Here is an 18632-nt window from a genome sequence, read left to right on the forward strand (position 1 = left end):
AGATGAAGGAAGTAACACATAATTCTTGGTTAGTTCATGTGTATGAAGTGATAACACTCCAAGAGAAGCTGTTGGAAAAAACCATATGTATATGAAATACATACATTAAAGAAATAGATGCTATATATAAAAATTATATATACATATTTATTATGTAATATACTATGTAATATATAATATATTTGGTTTGAGTATGCTTGGCACATGGTAAGTGGCATTATTAAGAGGTGTGGCTGCTTTTTACCCCCTTTTACTCTTTTCTGTTCTTGATCCCTTCCCCCTTCCCTCCACACGCCCATGGCCGGCCACCTTTCCTCTCCTCTCCTCTTCTTCTCTCATTAAACCTCTCCACGTGTGGCCTTGGAGTAGGTGTGGTCTTATTGGAGGAAGTTCGTCACTATGGGGATGGGCCTTGAGGTGCTCAAGTCACCCATTGTGGAAGAGATCCTTCTCCTGGCTGCCTGCGGAAATCTGTCTCCTCCTGGATGCCTTTGGATCCAGATGTAGAACTCTTAGTCACCTCTCTAATACTATGTCTGCTTACAGGCTGCCATGTTTCCCACCATGATGATAATGGGCTGAACCTCTGAAACTGTAAGCCAGCCTCCTTTATAAGAGTTGTCTTGGTTATAGTGTCTCTTCACAGCAATAAAACTCTTAGACAATATAATATATCATATATTTTATATAAATAAATTCTAAAGCACAAAGTAACTATAAAATCCATATTTACTGGCCATCTCAAGCATGACCCGTCTAAGCAAAAAAAAAAAAAAAAAAAATGCCTTCTGTCACCCAAAGCTGGCTGCCAGAAGCTGAGGAGAGAGGGAGGACCAGGCTGTAAATGTGGAAAAGGCTGGTAACACAGAAGACCCAGCCAGCAGAACTGAAACAACCCATCCTGAAATCACAGACACAGAAAAAATGTCAACATGCCATTTGTCACCCGTTCACACTGGCTCTGCTAAATAGCATTCATTGAGTACATTGAACCCCCAGGTGGCAGCTGAAATCCTCACCAAACACTGTATTTTATTGTGGAGGTGACCTGCCCCAGAGGGCAGCTGGAAGTAGTTTGTCAGTGAAAAATTCAAAAAAGAATTCATGACTACTCTGAGCTTATGTTAAGCACAATTTCAAATGGAGTTATTTGAAATATTTCATTTCATTTGAATGGAAAATGGGTGGTGGTGGGGGAAACACATGGCTTGGGGAGAAGTAAGTCATATTTGGTTAGGGCATTGTCAAGAGGGATGATTTGGTTGGTCTCCTCAGTGTCTGGGTCATTCATACTCCCTATAATAGGCAGCTCAATCCTGTGAGGGGATGTATATTGCAAATTTTTGCTGCATAGACAAGGGGTTTGACTCTTGGAGTCCACAAAGAACCGGTGGCCGCACAGGCTTCTTCCTCCCAAGTGAGTGTATGTCATCTTACCTTTTGGAAACACGTTTAATTTACTAACATTAAACTTACTAAACAAGTTTCTGAAACAAGATGCATAGACACCAGGGCACTGGTTCTCAACTAATGGGCCACTACCCCCTTAGGAGGGGGATTGAATGACTCTTTCATAGGGGTTATATATCAGATATCTTGCATATTGGATAGATTCATAACAGTAGTAAAATTACAGTTATGAAGTAACAGTGAAAAATTGTTTTATGGTTGGGGGGTCACTACAACACAAGAAACTGTATTTAAGGGTTGGAGTGTTAGGAGGGTTGAGATCCATGGCACTAGGGAGAGGTTCAGGAGAGGTGGTAGGGATTTAGGGACTATTTAGTGTGGTGTAGTATTTGGAAATTATATTAGTGCTGGTAAAAAGTCTCCGAGTTACTATTGTTATCTTCATTTTGCAAGGAAAGAAATGGAGTTTCTGAGCAACTTGCTCAAAATCACACTTCACATGAAAGGACTGTGTTTTCATGAACTGGTGGCTGCTGAGATGCTGGGATGCTTGTGGCAATGCTCATCTTTAAGAAGGGCTTTAGAGCAGCAACTGGGCAGAACCCCACAGATAAATTTAACAATGATAGCTCCTGAGTGCAGAAGGGACATGCAGTTGGAACTCTAATGGACAGGAAAGAGCACACGACTCACCCAAGGGTCAACCATGCAAATATAGAGAGAAATAAGATGACTGAATGGTCTCCTAGTTATAAATCATGGGGAAGATTAGATATGGGTTGTCCCTTACAAAAGACATTGAAATTCACTGCCACTATGAGATACCAAGATATAGGACCTGTGAGAAGTTCTTAGGGCTCTGCCCTTTTACTGATCAACTTTCTGTTGCTATAACAAACACCCAAGGTGCCTCAGGTAATCAGCATATGAAAAGGTTTATTTTGACTGGCAGCTTCAGTGCCTTCAGACCAAAGAAATAGTGGACAGGATGTGCAAAGTTCCAAGCAGAGGTAATCCCACCAAGACAGGATACCCACCACAGCAGAAGAGTGTACCCACAGTTGTAAGTCCTGTTAAGTGATCAGAGTCAGTCTCATTCTAGCCAAACGTTGAAAGCACACACTGGATAGTAAGAAAACAGTGCTACCCATGACCTAGCTTGTACAGAGGCACACATTCAGCATTGGTTTTAAATATCTTCTTTGAGCACCTGGTCTGTGCTTCAGGATACTGGAAGGTGTGGAACATGAACCAGCTTCCCTCCTTCTCCCTCCAGGGAGGATTTGGTCAATGGGAGGCACTAGTGCTTATGTGGTGGCTCCCTCCCTGTTGACTTATGATGAGTTCAGGCTAGAGAGCATTGCCTGGCTCTTTAGGTGCACATGGCTCCTGACTTGTGTCCACCTCCCAGACTTCTCTCCATCTCTGTTTCCCCGAATACTGCCTATGCCTTTGTAAATACCCTCTTTGTGGAACTTTCCTAGTCATCCAGTTTGACCAAGCTGACTGTCTCCTTTCTAGGCCATGACTGACTCCTGTTCAGCGCAGCCTGCTCTACACAGTATGGCATTCAAGAAAGGCTCCTGGAGGGCAGTGGAATGTGGTGTTTTGCCACTGTATTTCATTTGGATTGTTGAACGGTGACCAATGGCCTCAGTCTTGGTGTGTGTGTGTGTGGTGGGTTCCCCAGACATAGGGCTTTTCTACTGCAGCATAAACTCTCTTGTAAAAAATTTCATTGGATTTTGGGACCATTATGTGTGTTTAAAATAGATTTCTATGTTTGCATTTAAGCTAAAGTCGTCTTATTATGCAATAATAACACAATCTTCTGATCTATAATGGAATCTGTGTCTGAATGTCTTAGAGTAAATTGCTGTGAAGGGAACACAGCACACATTGTTGGGCCGTGCTCCGGTCTCTCCGGGGAAGTCACCCAAGGAGTGCACACTGTAGCAAAATGAGACAGAGAAAAGCTTATTAGGAAGTTTTGGAGAGAGCGGCAAGTGCCTCATCGTGACAAACCGCTGCTGAAACATGACTCCTAGAGTAAAAAAAAAAAAAAGCCACCTTTAGACACACTTTCTTGTTTTCCCTGCCCTTCCTGCAGAGTATTATCCCAATAATGGAAGAAGATACCTCTGTGCTATGAAGAACATACTACATTGCTCTGTGTTACTCTCTCCATTTGTTGATACTTTTTTAATCCCTTGGTGGTAGATCAGTTAGCAGGAGAGGGGAACAGTCGTCAAGAAAGCTAATATTTTAAGAAGAGATCCTTATTTACACTGCATTAACAGTTGGAATACAGCATATTTTATTTTTTATCATTGCAAATGTTTATTAAATGACAATGCTAGCACTCATCATATTGCATTAGTAAACAGGGTGCCTGGGAGGATGAAACCTAATTAGGGTGGAAATCCACCATGATCTGAATGCTTTCTAATTCAGACTTTTTTTTCCTGGTGTTTTCCGGTAGCAGAGCTTTTGAATATATACTCCAGGAAGACAGGATTTAAAATATATCTCCTGGGGGCTGGAGAGATGGCTCAGCGGTTAAGAGCACTGATTGCTCTTCCTAAGGTCCTGAGTTCAAATCCCAGCAACCACATGGTGGCTCACAACCATCTGTAATGAGATCTGATGCCCTCTTCTGGTGTGTCTGAAGACAGCTACAGTGTACTTATATACAATAAATAAATAAATCTTATAAAAAAATAAATAAAATATATCTCCTTTATTCTACCATTTAACATCAGTTTTCCTGATCAACCTCTGATCTTCAAATCCATACAACCTCCTAAAATTTGGACAAATTATTAAAAACAAATTAGTCCTACTTGCTGTGCTTAAAAGCAATGTAGTCCTGACTGGCCTGGCCCTCCATCTGCCTGCCTCTGCCTCAGGTGTCCGGAAATCAATGGGAAGATATACCATACACCAGGATTTTTTTTAATTGAAATTTGATAACCTCAAGCATTTTAGGGAAGTTCTTGGCATTGTCTTCCTGTTCTTCAGTCAATAAAATACAATTCATAAAATTGGTTAGTGCTTGCATTACTTTCCAACTATACAATACTGTAAGGTTGTGTGATTGAGATGCAGTGCTCTATGCCTGTAATCTACGCTTGATCTTAGTCAAAAGGCTGAGACGAGATATATGCCTGTAATCTAGCACCCTGGCAGGTAGAGGCAGGAGGATCGAAATTCAAGGCCAGCCTAGGTGTGGTGGGTAGAGTAATCTGGGAGGCTAAGCCTCTGGGTAATGCCTGTGGAAGATTATCTAGATTATATTAATTGAGATGGGAAGACCCACCCACTGTAAGTGGCACCATTCCGTGGCTGAAATCCAGAGAGAGAGAGAGAGAGAGAGAGAGAGAGAGAGAGAGAGAGAGAGAGAGAGAGAGAGAATTGAGTAGCAGCCTGCATTCATTGCTGTCTTTTGACTGCAAACTCGATGTGTCAAGCTCCTGCTGCCTAGATTTCCCACCGGGACAGACTGTACCTTGAATTGGAAGCTAAAACAAGCCTTTTCTTCCATAAATTGTTGATTCAGAGAATTTTATAGCAGCAACAGCAGAAAAGACTAAGAGACTGGGCTCCATCTTTACGACCAGCAAACAAGTGAAGGACAAGGCCAACTAACTGATTTAGTTCACCCTGACAGGCACCCACTGAATGTCTACTATGGATAACGGAATCCACAGTGAGAAGGCATTTATTTGCATATCAAACTTTCGAAAAAGCGGAAGAACAGCATGCACTGAGATAAAAGATTGCTATGAATTTGAGATCAGTCTGGGATATGCAGTCAAATACTAGACCAGCTTAGTCTACAGAGCAAGGCACCATTTTAAAACATGCAGTGGTGGTACACACCTTTAATCCCAGCAGAGATAGGCAGAGGTCTTTGAGTTCAAGGTCAACCAGGTTTATAGAGTCTACACAGAGAAATCCCATCTTGAGTCGTATCCCACCCCTATGCTCCCACCCTGCCCCAACCAGCCCATATGATATAGGAAGACCCTGTCTCAAAAACCAACCAAGAAAACAAGCACGCAAACAACCAATTACTCAAAAGCCCAGCTGGTGGTACAGACCTGTAATGCTCCTCATGAGGCTAAGATAAGAGAACTGAAGTTTCAAGGCCTGCCTGGATTATGCAGTGAATGCAAGGCCACCATGGGCAACCTAGTGTGACTCTGTGTCAACAGAAAAGTGATATGGCACCGCGGATATAGTTCACTGACAGGGCGCTCGCCTAACAAGCAGAAGGGCCTAAATTCATTCTCCAGAACCACAAAGAAGTCAGCACGCAATGATCCTGGTTATGTTTTAAAGTTTGAAGTGGAGAAGATGGAGAGATGGTTCAATGATTAACGTGCTTGTTCACTGCACAATCATGAGGAGGGAAGTTGATCCCACTGTCCCTGTAACAAGTCATGTGTCCTGGGGACATCTGTAACCTCGGCTCTGGAAGAGGTAGAGACAGGAAGGTTACTGGCTTCCACTCTACCTGAGAAACAAGCTTCAGATTCAACACCATCTTCTGACTTCTGCAATTGCTCAGGCGTACGCGCATGCGCAAACACACACACGCGCGCGCGCGCACACACACACACACTCAAATACACGCATACACAAATGAATACATAAATCTCTAAAAATCATATATATACTTGCAGATACTTAGAGACCAAAACTGAGACTGTGTTTTAAGTTTGAATGTCATCATGTTTTTCGACAGTGTCCTAGTTAGCTTCCACTGTCCACGTGACAGAGCGTAGAGTCACCTGAGACAGGAGCCTCAATCGAGGGACTGCCCAAATCGGACTGGCCTGCTGGAAGTTATCTGGATTGCTAACTGATGGAGGCAGCACTATTCCCTGGGCAGATGGTATTGGGCTGGGTAAGAAAGCTAAGTTTGAGGCTGTAGGGAGGCAGCCAGCAGTGTTCCATCATGGTTGACTGTGACTTGGACATGTCAGCCAAAGGATGTCTTTCCTCCCCTAAATGGCTTTCGGTCGTGTTTTAAAGATCACAGGAACTAGCAAATCTCTAGGAAACTAGAGCAGCCGGAGGCTCAAGAACATGGAATATGCTACTCGGCGGGTCCCTCAGGAAGCTCTGTGACTTCTGTGACTTGCCCTCATGAGTACTGTGACAGCTTAGTTCGTGATGGCAATGAAGAAGCTGGCAGTGCACTGGGGGCTAACATGAGTGGACTAAGGTAACCACAGGGGCATATCCTCAGGGTCCTTAACTGTGGAGAAGGACCACAGAGAGGAATGTCAGTCACCATGGGGAGAATTTGGTCCATATGTGAACTTGTTTTGGCAGTGCAGGCAAGTTTCTTTCTAATGGCATTAAAGTTATTCTGGAACGAGTGGCAAAAGATGTTGGAAATAAAAGTCCTGGTGGCCATTTGAATAAAGGATGACTTATGAATAATCCGCGTCTTCCATGCAGAGGAACAGATTTTCTTAACTGACAATGCTTCCTCCTCATGGCAACCATGGTCTGATGTGAAGTATTTTAAAGACCATGCCCATGTTCTCTCTTGCCTTCTTCATTGTGACATTGTTTCTGTGGCTCTGTAAGTCATTTTTTTGTCTTCATAATGGATCGTGACTTTAAAAAAATCTATAAAGCAAATATCCTGATGACTAAAAATGAGCAGGTGATGGTTACCACAGGCATTGCGAGAGGCAGTAAGATGTAACTGGACTTTAAACCATTTGACTTTTGTCTGTTTTTGACTTCCTCATTGTCTAGCCACTTGAACCCGCAGTTCCAAGTTTCTGATAATACAACTAATGCAAAAGAATTGAGAAGCATCTGTAGGCTGCCGGCTCCTGGGCCCTCCTGACTTGTTAAATATTTCTCAGCAATGAAGAAAACCCTTTTTCTCGTTCTATCTTGCTCTGTAGAAATCTAGATGTTCCCTTGGTGAAGCTTAACTAAAAGAATTAGTGTGGCCTTTTCCGGCTCTTAAAACATAGCGGGTAGCATGTGCTATCTTTCACCTGGAGGAAGTGGAAAATGGAACCCAGCCAAGTATTTCTTGGGTCATCACAAGTTATTAAAGAAAGCAGTAGAAGAGACAAAAGCAACCACTGAGTGGACCTGGAAGTTCCGGCTTAGAAAATTAATTTAGGGAAGCCATGTGGGAGGAACCAGAAAAAGGAGAGGCACTTTCAGGGGAGACGACTCTGTAAATAGACTATGCTGTTGTGGTGTGACTGTGGCATGCCTCCACGCTCAGATCTATCACACAGAGTCTGAATATGCACCAATACAATCTTTATATGGGGAGAACCGATAATTCTGCCCTACTCTGCAAGAACCAGATCGGCTCCTGGTTGGTCTTACCATTGTTTTTCTTTAGAGATACGTTTCAGGCAGGGCTATGTATTTCCAGGCTGTACTCTTGCTTTCCCTCCGGGCTGGCTGTGCTTTGCCTTGAATGCCATAAAATTCTTTAGGGGTCTCTGTTCTCTGATCGCCACCTGCAATGACAATTGTAAGAGGAGGAATTTACTACAGGAGATGGGGAACAGGAGGAATTTACTACAGGAGATGGGGAACCAAGGCTCACTGCCTTTAGGTACTTTCCCAGGTCCTTATTGAAACTGAGAGCCAGCCATCATTTTGTGCTTTGCTGAGGAAATAGTAAATATCATTTAGCACCAAGTCAACGCAACTGCACATTAAAGATGAGAGTGTAAAAAACAATGGTTAAAGTTGTCAAACTTGCTCTTTTTCGCTACAGTAGAAGCCGATTTCTTGGTTCCTTACAGTTTATCAACATCTCTTACAATATACATAAGAGTGAGCCACAGTAGGTTAGAAGGCTATCATTCACAGACATTTGTATCACACGAGAAGAATCATCCCAGCTCCTCCTGCCCTCTCCCAGAAAGCACCTCCAATTTGAACTACCCTTGGTACTCTGTTCCTTCCTTTACCTTCTGAGAGAGATTGGAGGATATGGATGGACAAGGAGATCCTCCTGTCCTTAAGTGGTCTATTAGCCTAGCAGGGAGACAGACACGTAGCGAATATCTTATTCAATAGGATAGAAAGTGCAAAAGGAATGAGATGGTCAGATAGACAGGCAGGGATGCATTGCTAGAGCTCCAGGATGAACAAACAGGGGCCATTTACAGAGCAGTGGGTGGTTTGACATCGGAGATGGCGTTGCAGTCTATGTCCTTTGGGATTTATTTTGGAAGAATGAAACCGAGGCCATTTCCCTTGCTTTGTTAAGACACAGAAGTGAAAAGTGAGCCCATAGTGGGCTTCACGTGAATGGTCTCTAACAGTTTGATTTAACATCAATTACATATTTCCTGGAATTTGAGACAATGCTCAAGGGTTCTTGAAAGTGGAGGAAGCTAGCAGCTGGGGAGAGATGACCGACCATCTAGGGATGCCAGAGGAATTGGGTATCCTAAATACACACACACACACACACACACACACACACACACACACACACACACACTCATACGCACACACACTCATACGCACACACACTCATACACACACTCATACGCACACACACTCATACACACACTCATACGCACACACACTCATACACACACTCATACACACACACTCATACACACATATACACTCATACACACACACTCATACAAACACACACACATACACACACACTCATACACACATACACACTTATACACACACACTCATATGCACACACACTCATACACACATACACACACTCATACATACACACTCATACACACACACTCATATATACACATACACATACTCATACACACACACACTGATACACACACATACACACACTCATACACACATATACACACACATACACACACATACACACACTCATACACACACATACACACACTCATACACACACATACACACACATACACACACACTCATACACACATACACACACATACACACACACATATATATTTATGTATTAAATGTATTTGTGAGTGCGTAGGCACGATTGGAGTCAGTTCTCTCCAGGGGTAACTTTTGAGGTCATGGACAAACACTGGATGATGCCATGTCTTCAGAGTCACAGAGCCCTTCTCCAGAAAACCTCAGGGGAGGCCCACAAGAGAAACCCACTCACTGACTAATTTAGAGAGACCCCAGTTTCCCTAGTTCCTGTGTTGACAACAGCCATCTTGATCTCCCGGCTCAGCTGAGACTCTGCCTCACCGTGTATGACACCAGTCAAAACCACTTCAGAAATAAGAGACTTTTTCACCTTCACGTCTTATAAAGCAAGGGAAGTGGCCTCAGTTTTATTTTTCCAAAATAAATCTCAAAAGACATAGACTGCAACGCCATCTCTTTTGCCAAACCGCCCACTGCTCTGCACACAGCTCCTGCTTGTTCCTGATTCCCTGGAAATACTCATTATTTCTAGACCATATTCCCCTCCCGCCCCCAGTTCGGGCTGTGCTCTGTCCAGATGCTATAATGTCCTTCTGGGGTCTCTATTCTTTGCCCACTACCTTCACTGATAATCTGACAGAAAAATTTTGCTGCAGTGGATGGGAATTAGCATACGTCAGTCCTCCAGGATTTGATCTTCTGCTTCTATAATTAGTACTGCCAGGATCAAACCCAGGTTGTTTGGCTAACCCACTAAGCCATCATGCTAACCCTGAACCACAATTTTAATATCTTAGATCTATGAGAGTGTAGTTTTTGACAGGCAGTGCACTGAGCCCTGAATATGGATTCTCGAATGTTCACAACAACCTTGTGAACAGTATTCTTTAATGCTTCTTACTTTATAGATGAGGCATGTAGTTCACAGAGGTTATCCTTTCCTATGCAGTAGTGGTAGAGCTAGAACTTGACCCCAGGTTCTCTGCTATTGTTAGTCTCTGTACCCTGTTAAAAACTGATTCGAGACATGGCGTTAGAAATGCACTGATGCACGTCCGGGGTGTCAAGGATGTGAACTCTAAAGTTATTCCAACATGGTCTGAGTCCTGGCTTCATATATCCCTCTGTACTCAGATAACTGACCTCACTGTCCAACCTGAGATGGTCCAACAAGATTGCTTTTGTCAACACAAGCAACTGGGGAAACTGAGGACTTTCTAAATCTGGTGATGTGTAAGTTTCTTACAGGCCTTGCCTGAGATTTGCTGGTGGAGTGTGGGCTTGACCTTGAAGATACAACACCACCCCTGTTTGTCCATCAGCTTATAGTGAACTCCACATGAATGGTAGCCAGCCCTCATCAACAGTTTGATCTAGCATCAGTGTCTGCATCTGCAATGTGCTAGTCACAGACCCACACGTCATAAGTATGCAGGAAAGGACGCAGACCCCGACACACGATGACACATTTACAACTAGCAAATGTAAGACACCATTATTAGTTAGAGTTACACGAGCATTTCACTGGTGGGATATTTGTGTTTTGCCAAGCATAATTTAAGCAAAACCAAACACCATCTACACTCAATTTTGTTCCCACTTAATTTTTAATTAAGTAATAGTGGGCTACCTATTCAATTACTTGAAGTTCAAAGGACACATTAAAAGCCAGGCGTCTTTTAATGTCTCCACGGTAGATGTTAACTCATTGTCAGATGCTGGGTAAGGCTAATGGAGGGACAGAGAGATGGTCCCTTGGAAATTATCAACGCAACACTTCCTCTTGGGATTTCAATCTTTCCTCTGGCCTTAGGTCTTAGGTCTTCTGGGTTAAGAACCTGCTTCTGGGTTCTCCTTGAAAAAGCATGGCTGGGAGTCATGAGTGTATGGACTTCGGTGTTTGCAGAGAGAAACATCAGATTTCTGGAGGGAGTTTCCAGTCTTCTTCTCCCTGCAGGCTCAGTGACCTTATTCTTACTTCCTGAGTATAAATGAAACTAGTCATGTTCAAGGGGCCATCTGCTTGGACCACCCCTGACCTTACTTGATGGCTATGGAATGAATCGCAGCCACCAAGCCCTGGGTCACACACTCACGACAGAACTAGGCATGCCCTCACCACCCAGTTCTCATGGCTTGGCTTGCTGTAGTCAAGGAGCTGCAATGATTTAAAAAAAAAAAAAAACTCTTTTCTCATTTCCTATGAAATGTAAACCATTTTTTAACTCAAATTCTTTGGCTGTAACTCTAATGCTTGTTCTTTTGGGGACACTAAGAGTAAGTGGTTCCAGGTGACAGGATGTGTAAATGAGGAGGGTCCCAGTGTATCAGGACAGAGGGCATGAAAATCTGCAGTCCTCGACTGTCTTCGTCAGAGGTGTCCTCCAGCTATGCCTGGAGAGAAGACTGGATCTGCTGCATATGGCTGCCCTGGGCTACCACATGCCTCAGCAAGGAGAGCAGTCACCTGTGTGACTCATCTTTCTGTCTTCTCACTTCCCTTACCTTGTCTGGGAACTCTGAAAGCCCTGTGCCTCTACATTATGTGAATACAGAGAATGCTCTAATGCCACCAGAGGAAATGGGACACCTGCGCCACTGTTGTAGGAGTTTAGGATCCTTACTCAAACATTCTGTGCCAGGATTCCCAGGGCCATTGCTCAGAACTGATCCACCACAAGAAGAGACCAAGCTCCCCAGAAGTGTCTCCAGGCCTTTAGGCTGACCCTTGAGTTTGTTCTGCACAATTTGATAGCAACAGGGATTAAGCCGTCTACTTAAGCTGATGGTTTTGGTTTTGGTTTTTACTCTCCTGCCTTCCTGGGCCTCCACCAGCCTCCCTGGCCAGTTTAACATTGGTATTTTCTTCTATCCAAACTATAGGCAAGCTCAGTTTTAGACATATAATTCAATTTCAAGTCCAAACATGTTTCCAATAAATACACCCAAAGGATGATCTTTGTGGAGAGATTTTCAGAAAACATTGTTTGCATCTGAGTTTCCCCGCATGCCGTGGTTATACACTTAATCACCACACTCTTTAGGTGAGTGGTCCATGTGGGAAGGACACAGCTTATAGAGCACAAATATGAAGGACAAGATCTTTTGTTTCCCTTGAAGGGGAGTCTGAGGAGAAATCAGGGAGCTTTTCCTCTTTCCACAATATGGGCCCAAACCTAGGTCATTGTGCTTAGCGGTGAGAACCTTCATCCATTGACCTTTTTGCTGGTCCTAGGCTGAATTTCTTCTAGACTGTGTGACCTCTAGTAAGCCACAGGCTTCCTCTTTATGTCATTTCCTCATCTGCTACAGGACAGGGTGGGGGTCAAAGGTCCTCTTCTAGGAATCTATTCAATTAATACCCACTTCCTTCAGATAGAGGCTAAGGAACCAGTAGAGGAAGAAGGGAAGAAAATCTTCAATATCTGAGGCTTCTGTGATCTTGGGGAGAGAAGCCCATGGACTGATCTTAGTCAAGATCATTGGGGTTCTTGTGTCAATGAAAATGACTTTTTGTTTTTCTCATTTTATAACAATTATTTTTTACCCTCATTTTCTTTTGTAGCATATATTTAAATTGTGTAACTAGAATGCTTTTTTTTTTTACCGTATTTTTATTTCTGTGGTGTGTGTGTGTGTCCATGCTATGCCAGAGGAGGTAAGAAGAGCTCATCATATACTTTGGAGCCAAAGTTACAGGTAATGAACAACTTATCATGTTTGCTGGGTGTGCAATTCAGTTCCTCTGGAAGAGCAGCAAATATTTTTAACTGCTCAACCCCTGGTAATCTTTATTTATTTATTTATTTATTTATTTATTTTTAAGGCTTAGTCTAATGTATTCCGTGCTGGCCTTCAAATTACTATGTAGCCCAGGCTGGCTTTGAACTTCTGATCCTCTTGCTTCTACCATCCAAGTACTGAGATTACAGGTACTCGCCACCATGCCTGGTCTACATGGTGCTGGTGGTTGAACTGAGGGCTTTGTGTATTCCAGACAAGGATTTTACTAACTGAGCTACACCCTCAGCCACAGTTGGACGTTTCTGTTCATGGACTGTAATGGTTAACTTTGAAAGTCAATTTGACCTGGTTCAGAGATGCTGAGGAGATTAACAAAGCACATGTGTTTCGGGAGATGCTTAGATTGCGAAGACTCTGGCTGAGTATACTATTAGGAGGCAGCAGAAGTATAGAAGGTGGGTATGGTTGGAGGAAGTAAGTCCTGGGAGTGGTTTTGGGAATAGGCAGCAATAATCCCTTTCTACTTCCTCCCTCTGTTTCTCTCTTCTTTCTTTTTATCCCTCTGTCTCCTGTAACTATTTGTGTGTGATGAGGGCATGAAAAACAATATATATTTCATAAAATGTTTGAAAAACAGCTGATACGATGGCACATGCTTTAACAGCAGCTCTCTGAAGGCAGAGGCAGAGTCAGGCAGAGGCAGGCAGAGGCAGGCAGAGCTAGGCAGAGCTCTGGGAGTTCAAGAGTAGAGAGTTCCAGTACAGCCAGGACTACATAGACAGACTTTGTCTTAAAACAAAACAAAACAAAACAAAACTAAACTAAACAAGAAATGTGTTATAAACAGTAAAAAATCTAAATAATATAATCACTATTCATGAACCAAACAATACAATCTTATACTATTTTAAATAAATAAGAAAATATAAAAATTAACTATTATAACTGTTAAGTAGCTTAGTAAGCATCTCTAAGGATTAAAGATCCTCTAGAAATAAAAATAGCATGGATATTATTAGCTGAACACACAACAAAATATATGCATAACTGAAATAAACGTAAAATGGAATGCTTGCCCAACATTTACAATAGGACATAAGGGAAACCTCAATAAAGTCCAAGGATGCAATCCCATATGACAGTGATTTTCAATTATAATGTTATCGTGTAATTAGCACTTTGGAAAAGATGCCTAAAAAATCCTTGCTATTTAGAAGCTGGATAGAACACTATTAAATAATGTCCAGTCTCTAGCGTCCTCAGAACTAAAAATACTACATATTAGACTCTGTGTAAGGCAAAGAATAACTTTAATTTACTAATGAATAAGACATGCTAAGAGTTGGGGCCGAGGAGATGGCTCAGTGGTTAAGAACTGGCTGCTCTGATAGAAGATTCAGGTCAGGTTCCCAGCACCTACTTGCTGGCACACAGCCACTTGTAGCTCCAGTTCCAGGACACTTAACACCCTCTTCGGGCCTCTGAGGGTACTGCATGCACACGCTGCACAAATGTACGTGCAGGCAAGAATAGTCATACACATAAAAAAAATCTTTATGAAAAGGAAAGTTAAAAATGTGAGTTTCCCTAGTTAGGGTCACTTCTATTGGAATTCAAGGTTCAGCTTAGCCTTTATATATATATTTGCCCTAGTTGGTCTAAAACTTGCTGTAGATCAGTCTGGTCTCAAACTCATAGAGATACACCTGTGTCAGCCACCTAAGTACTGGAATTAAGGGTGTGTGCTATGTCTTTTATTTTACCCTCTCTGTCTCTGTTTGTCTCTCATATATATGTATATGTATATGTATATGTATATGTATATGTATATGTATAGGTATAGGTATAGGTATAGGTATAGGTATAGGTATAGGTATAGGTATAGGTATAGGTATAGGTATAGGTATAGGTATATGTATGTATATATATATGTGTGTGTTGGGGTACAATGTATATGCGCTCATTTGCATGTGTTCTCCTGACTGAGTGAGCGTGCCATGACGTCAGAGGACTACCTTGGGTGTCAGTCCTCTGCATCTGAGGACCTTGTCTGACATAGAGTCTCTTCTTCCGCTGTTGAGTGTGTCCCACAAACTTTGAGGAGTTTTTTTAGTCCCATCACACATCTGGCTATAGGAGTTTGGGATAACAGATGTTATTATGCCTGGCTTTACATGGGATCTGCGCATCCAAACTTAGGTCCTTATCCTGGTGTGGCAAGCCCTTTCCTCTCTGAGCCATCTCCTCAGTCAAAGTTTGATATGACAATTTTAATCTCATTTATTTAGGGAATGGGTATTTCTGCCATGGGTGTGTGTTCTCTTCTTCCACCAAGTGAGTTCCAGGATCAGTCTTCAGTCCGCACACTTGGTGGCGAGCACTTTTAATTGCTGAGCCATGTGGCTTGCCTGAATCTCATTTGTTGAAGGTCCTCAATGCCCAGGTAATAGATTTGGAGGCTCGGGGGTTATCTGATGATACAATAAAACATTTAACAATCTTTGACACCAAATTAATGGTTTCATCACCTCCTTACTCTTCTATCTTAGGTAAATTATTTGAGTCTCAGGGTCTCATTTCCTCTTTTCTAATGGTGATGGGGGGATTATGGAACAGATCAAATAAAAGATTGTATAAAATGACAGCCATGATGGAGAGACTTAAGCCCGGGAAGGAAGTGAGAGTGGAAGGGATTACTGATGTTATAGTGGGAGGGAAACTAGAAGCTTAGTAGGTGCCAATCTCAGAGGTTTCAGGTATTCGGGTGCATGGAGATTATTCTGGCAGATGAACAAGGCCAGAGTTTGGAAAACCTCAGAGACTAACAGTAGAGTCAGCTACACAGAAAGGACTAAGGCCCCGTCACCAGAGTGACTCCTTACTCCTCTTAATATCAATATAATATTTCTTAAAGCTTTTTATACAGGAAAGTAGATAAGCTTTGCCTTGTGAAAAGATCATGTGGCTGCTTTGTACGAACAAGATTTGAGAGTAGTCAGAACAGTCTGGGGACAGTTCAGATGACATGATGCTAGTGTGACTGTGATGGACCAAAGATGGACATGAAGCAAAGGCAGAGAGATCTGGAAAACAGAGTAGGCTTTTGGTGACAGCTTTCATGACTGCTGAGAGAGGGAGTCAGTCCTCTCTGACTAATTGATTATCCAGTACCAAGTAGTTAATCTAAAAGGACATGGATGCTAGTGATATTGAGTGGGCTTAGCAGGCTGTATTTATATGTTTACACATAATAACAAAAACAGAGAAAGAGGGGGGGGACATGCTGGTGGATTTGGGAGGAGTTGGGGAAGGAATGAGGTAGCAGGAGGTATATGTGATCAAAATACACTGAAATTCTCAATAAAAATGTTACTTTAAAAAAATGACAGTCTCAATGGACATTATTCAAGTTGGCTGTTAGGGACTTAAATGAGGGTGTCATCTACTGCATTAGGGAAGCCATGATGGGACCAGTTTGGAAGGGAAGGTGATAAGCTAAATTTTGGATAACTGGTATCTGAAGAGACATTTTCCTGGAGATACGAAATGGATGATTGGATAAATTTGCCAATAATCAGATGATTGATCAAGACAGTGCATGTAGTTTTATGACACCATCTATGTGGCAACTATTGTGTCCTGCTATTTCAGCTTCGTTGTCCCCAACTGGGATGTTTCATCTTTCCTCCACACACAGTCTGGCTCATACTTTCTAACGACACAGTCATTCCGCCTGTCATTCACTCTAAAATCTGGGTATCATATTTGGGACTTTTCCCTTTGTTTGTACCCTAAGCTTCATTAACCACTAAATTCATCCCCTCCCACTTGAAGCAACTTTTCTGTCTTCTTTTGTAATCTTTTTTTTTCTTTCAAAAATCTTCTGTGTATCCGTGTTTTGCTTGCATGTATGTGTACCATGTGTGTGCCTGGTACCTATGCAGGTTGGAAGAGGGTGTCAGATATCTGGAACTGGAGTTACAGATGGTTGCGAACCACCATGTGAGTGCTGGGAAATAAACGACTCCTTTGCAGAGCAACAAATGCTCTTAACTGCTGAACTTCTCCAGCGCCCCCCTCCCCCACCTCATCCTTTTCTTGGAGACAGGATCTCGCTATGAATCCTTGGCTAGTTTGAAACTCACTATACAGACCAGATTAGAACTGAACTCACAGGGTTCTGACTGACTCTTCCTCTCAGTTCCAGGAACTAAGCTAAATGCATGTGCCAGCATACCTGGTGCTTTGTAATTAAATCAGCATGCAAAGTGATAGCTTCATTACAGCATTTCCTCCTTTTTGTCACTATTCTTTGCTCTTAGTCCCTCTCCTCCTTCACCGCCCTTCCCCATTCCAAGAATTTACCTCCCCCCTTTTAATCTAATTCAAACCTTTATTAAATACCTAGATATTGGTGTCAAAATTTTGTCTCCTAATTCTGGTCTTTATCCAGATCACAGTAATCAAAATCTTAGTCTCTTAAGGATTGTTTTAGCCAGTCTATTCCTTCCACAAGCCTTATGGTGGCTCCCTGTTGGCCTGAGATGAATATCTATGGTTTAGAGTTCAATGCTTTCTATGGTCTGTCTCCAACCAATTTTACCACTGTGTCTCCCCACCCCCAACCCCAGTTCTGGATATCAAACCCAGGGTCTCCTGCATGCAAAGTAAGTGCTAGATCATAGAGTTATATTCAACCGTCATGCTTCAATAACTCATTTGGGGTGAGATGATTCAGTGGGTAAAGTGTTTGCTGTTGAAGTATGAGTACCCAACTTCATATTCCCAGTACCCATGCAAAAGCCTGCTGCTGTCTGTAACCCCCAGCACCCAGGACAATGGCCATGCTGGCTGGCCAGTCCGTTTGAAACTGCAAGTTTCAGGTGCAACTAGAGATGTAATCTGAGACAGAGAGAGAGAGAGAGAGAGAGAGAGAGAGAGAGAGAGAGAGAGAGAGAGAGAGAGAGAGATTTTCCCACACCAACCTTTAACCCTCTAACCTCCATATGCACACACCCATGTGGTGAGTGTACCCTCATTGCCTAGATCCACCCACTTTTGTTTTACAGAAGCCCTTGTTCCAAAGCACGGCCACTCCTTAAATAGAGCGTGTGGGAGCAGGGCTTTGGATGGAAGCATGGTAGGGTCTCTGAATGGTCCCTTGCCTTCAATTCCTCTTATACTCATACCTGCTTTGTCACCCGAGACGTGTCCCTTCTGGACCTTTGAGCATCTCCTTCAGGTGAGTGCTCTTAGGTAGTAACAGATGTCCTCAAGGAACAAGTGGGACGCTAAACCACCTCAAAGCAAGATACCCTCCATCATGCCTGGAAACTGTCTCTGCCCTGGCTTTCTTCTCACAGGCAGAGACTGCCTCATAAAAGGTCCCCTTTGTGATGTAATGTTAACACAGCCACACTTGAGTAGCAAGTAAAAACAGCAGTTCTGAGTCATGCGGCTTCTTGTAAGATCCTTCCAGAAGCCAAGGGCATCACAACAAATCATAGCCAAGTTTTATGGGGGACAAGCATGGCTGTGGGCTGATTTCATCTGGAAAATGTCAC

General features: G+C 42.8%; 1 protein-coding gene across 5 annotated transcripts in view; it reads right to left on the minus strand.

Annotated features, from left to right (window-relative positions):
- Positions 1 to 18437, minus strand: part of Cdyl (chromodomain Y-like) — a 221109-nt gene extending 202672 nt beyond the window's left edge. For 4 of the 5 annotated variants that reach the window (XM_063276581.1, XM_039095879.2, XM_017600600.2 and 1 more), the window contains exons 1-2: positions 18258 to 18437; positions 7786 to 7922 (exon numbers count right to left, since the gene is read on the minus strand). In XM_063276581.1, coding sequence (XP_063132651.1) covers positions 7786 to 7788 — 3 coding nt within the window. In that variant the 5' untranslated portion in view covers positions 7789 to 7922; positions 18258 to 18437. The remainder of the gene's footprint in view (positions 1 to 7785; positions 7923 to 18257) is intronic. The other variant, NM_001014145.1, reaches the window with a different exon arrangement.
- Positions 18438 to 18632: the final 195 nt, after the last annotated feature.

This window comes from Rattus norvegicus, chromosome 17, assembly GCF_036323735.1.
Source record: "Rattus norvegicus strain BN/NHsdMcwi chromosome 17, GRCr8, whole genome shotgun sequence".
Taxonomy (NCBI): domain Eukaryota; kingdom Metazoa; phylum Chordata; class Mammalia; order Rodentia; family Muridae; genus Rattus; species Rattus norvegicus.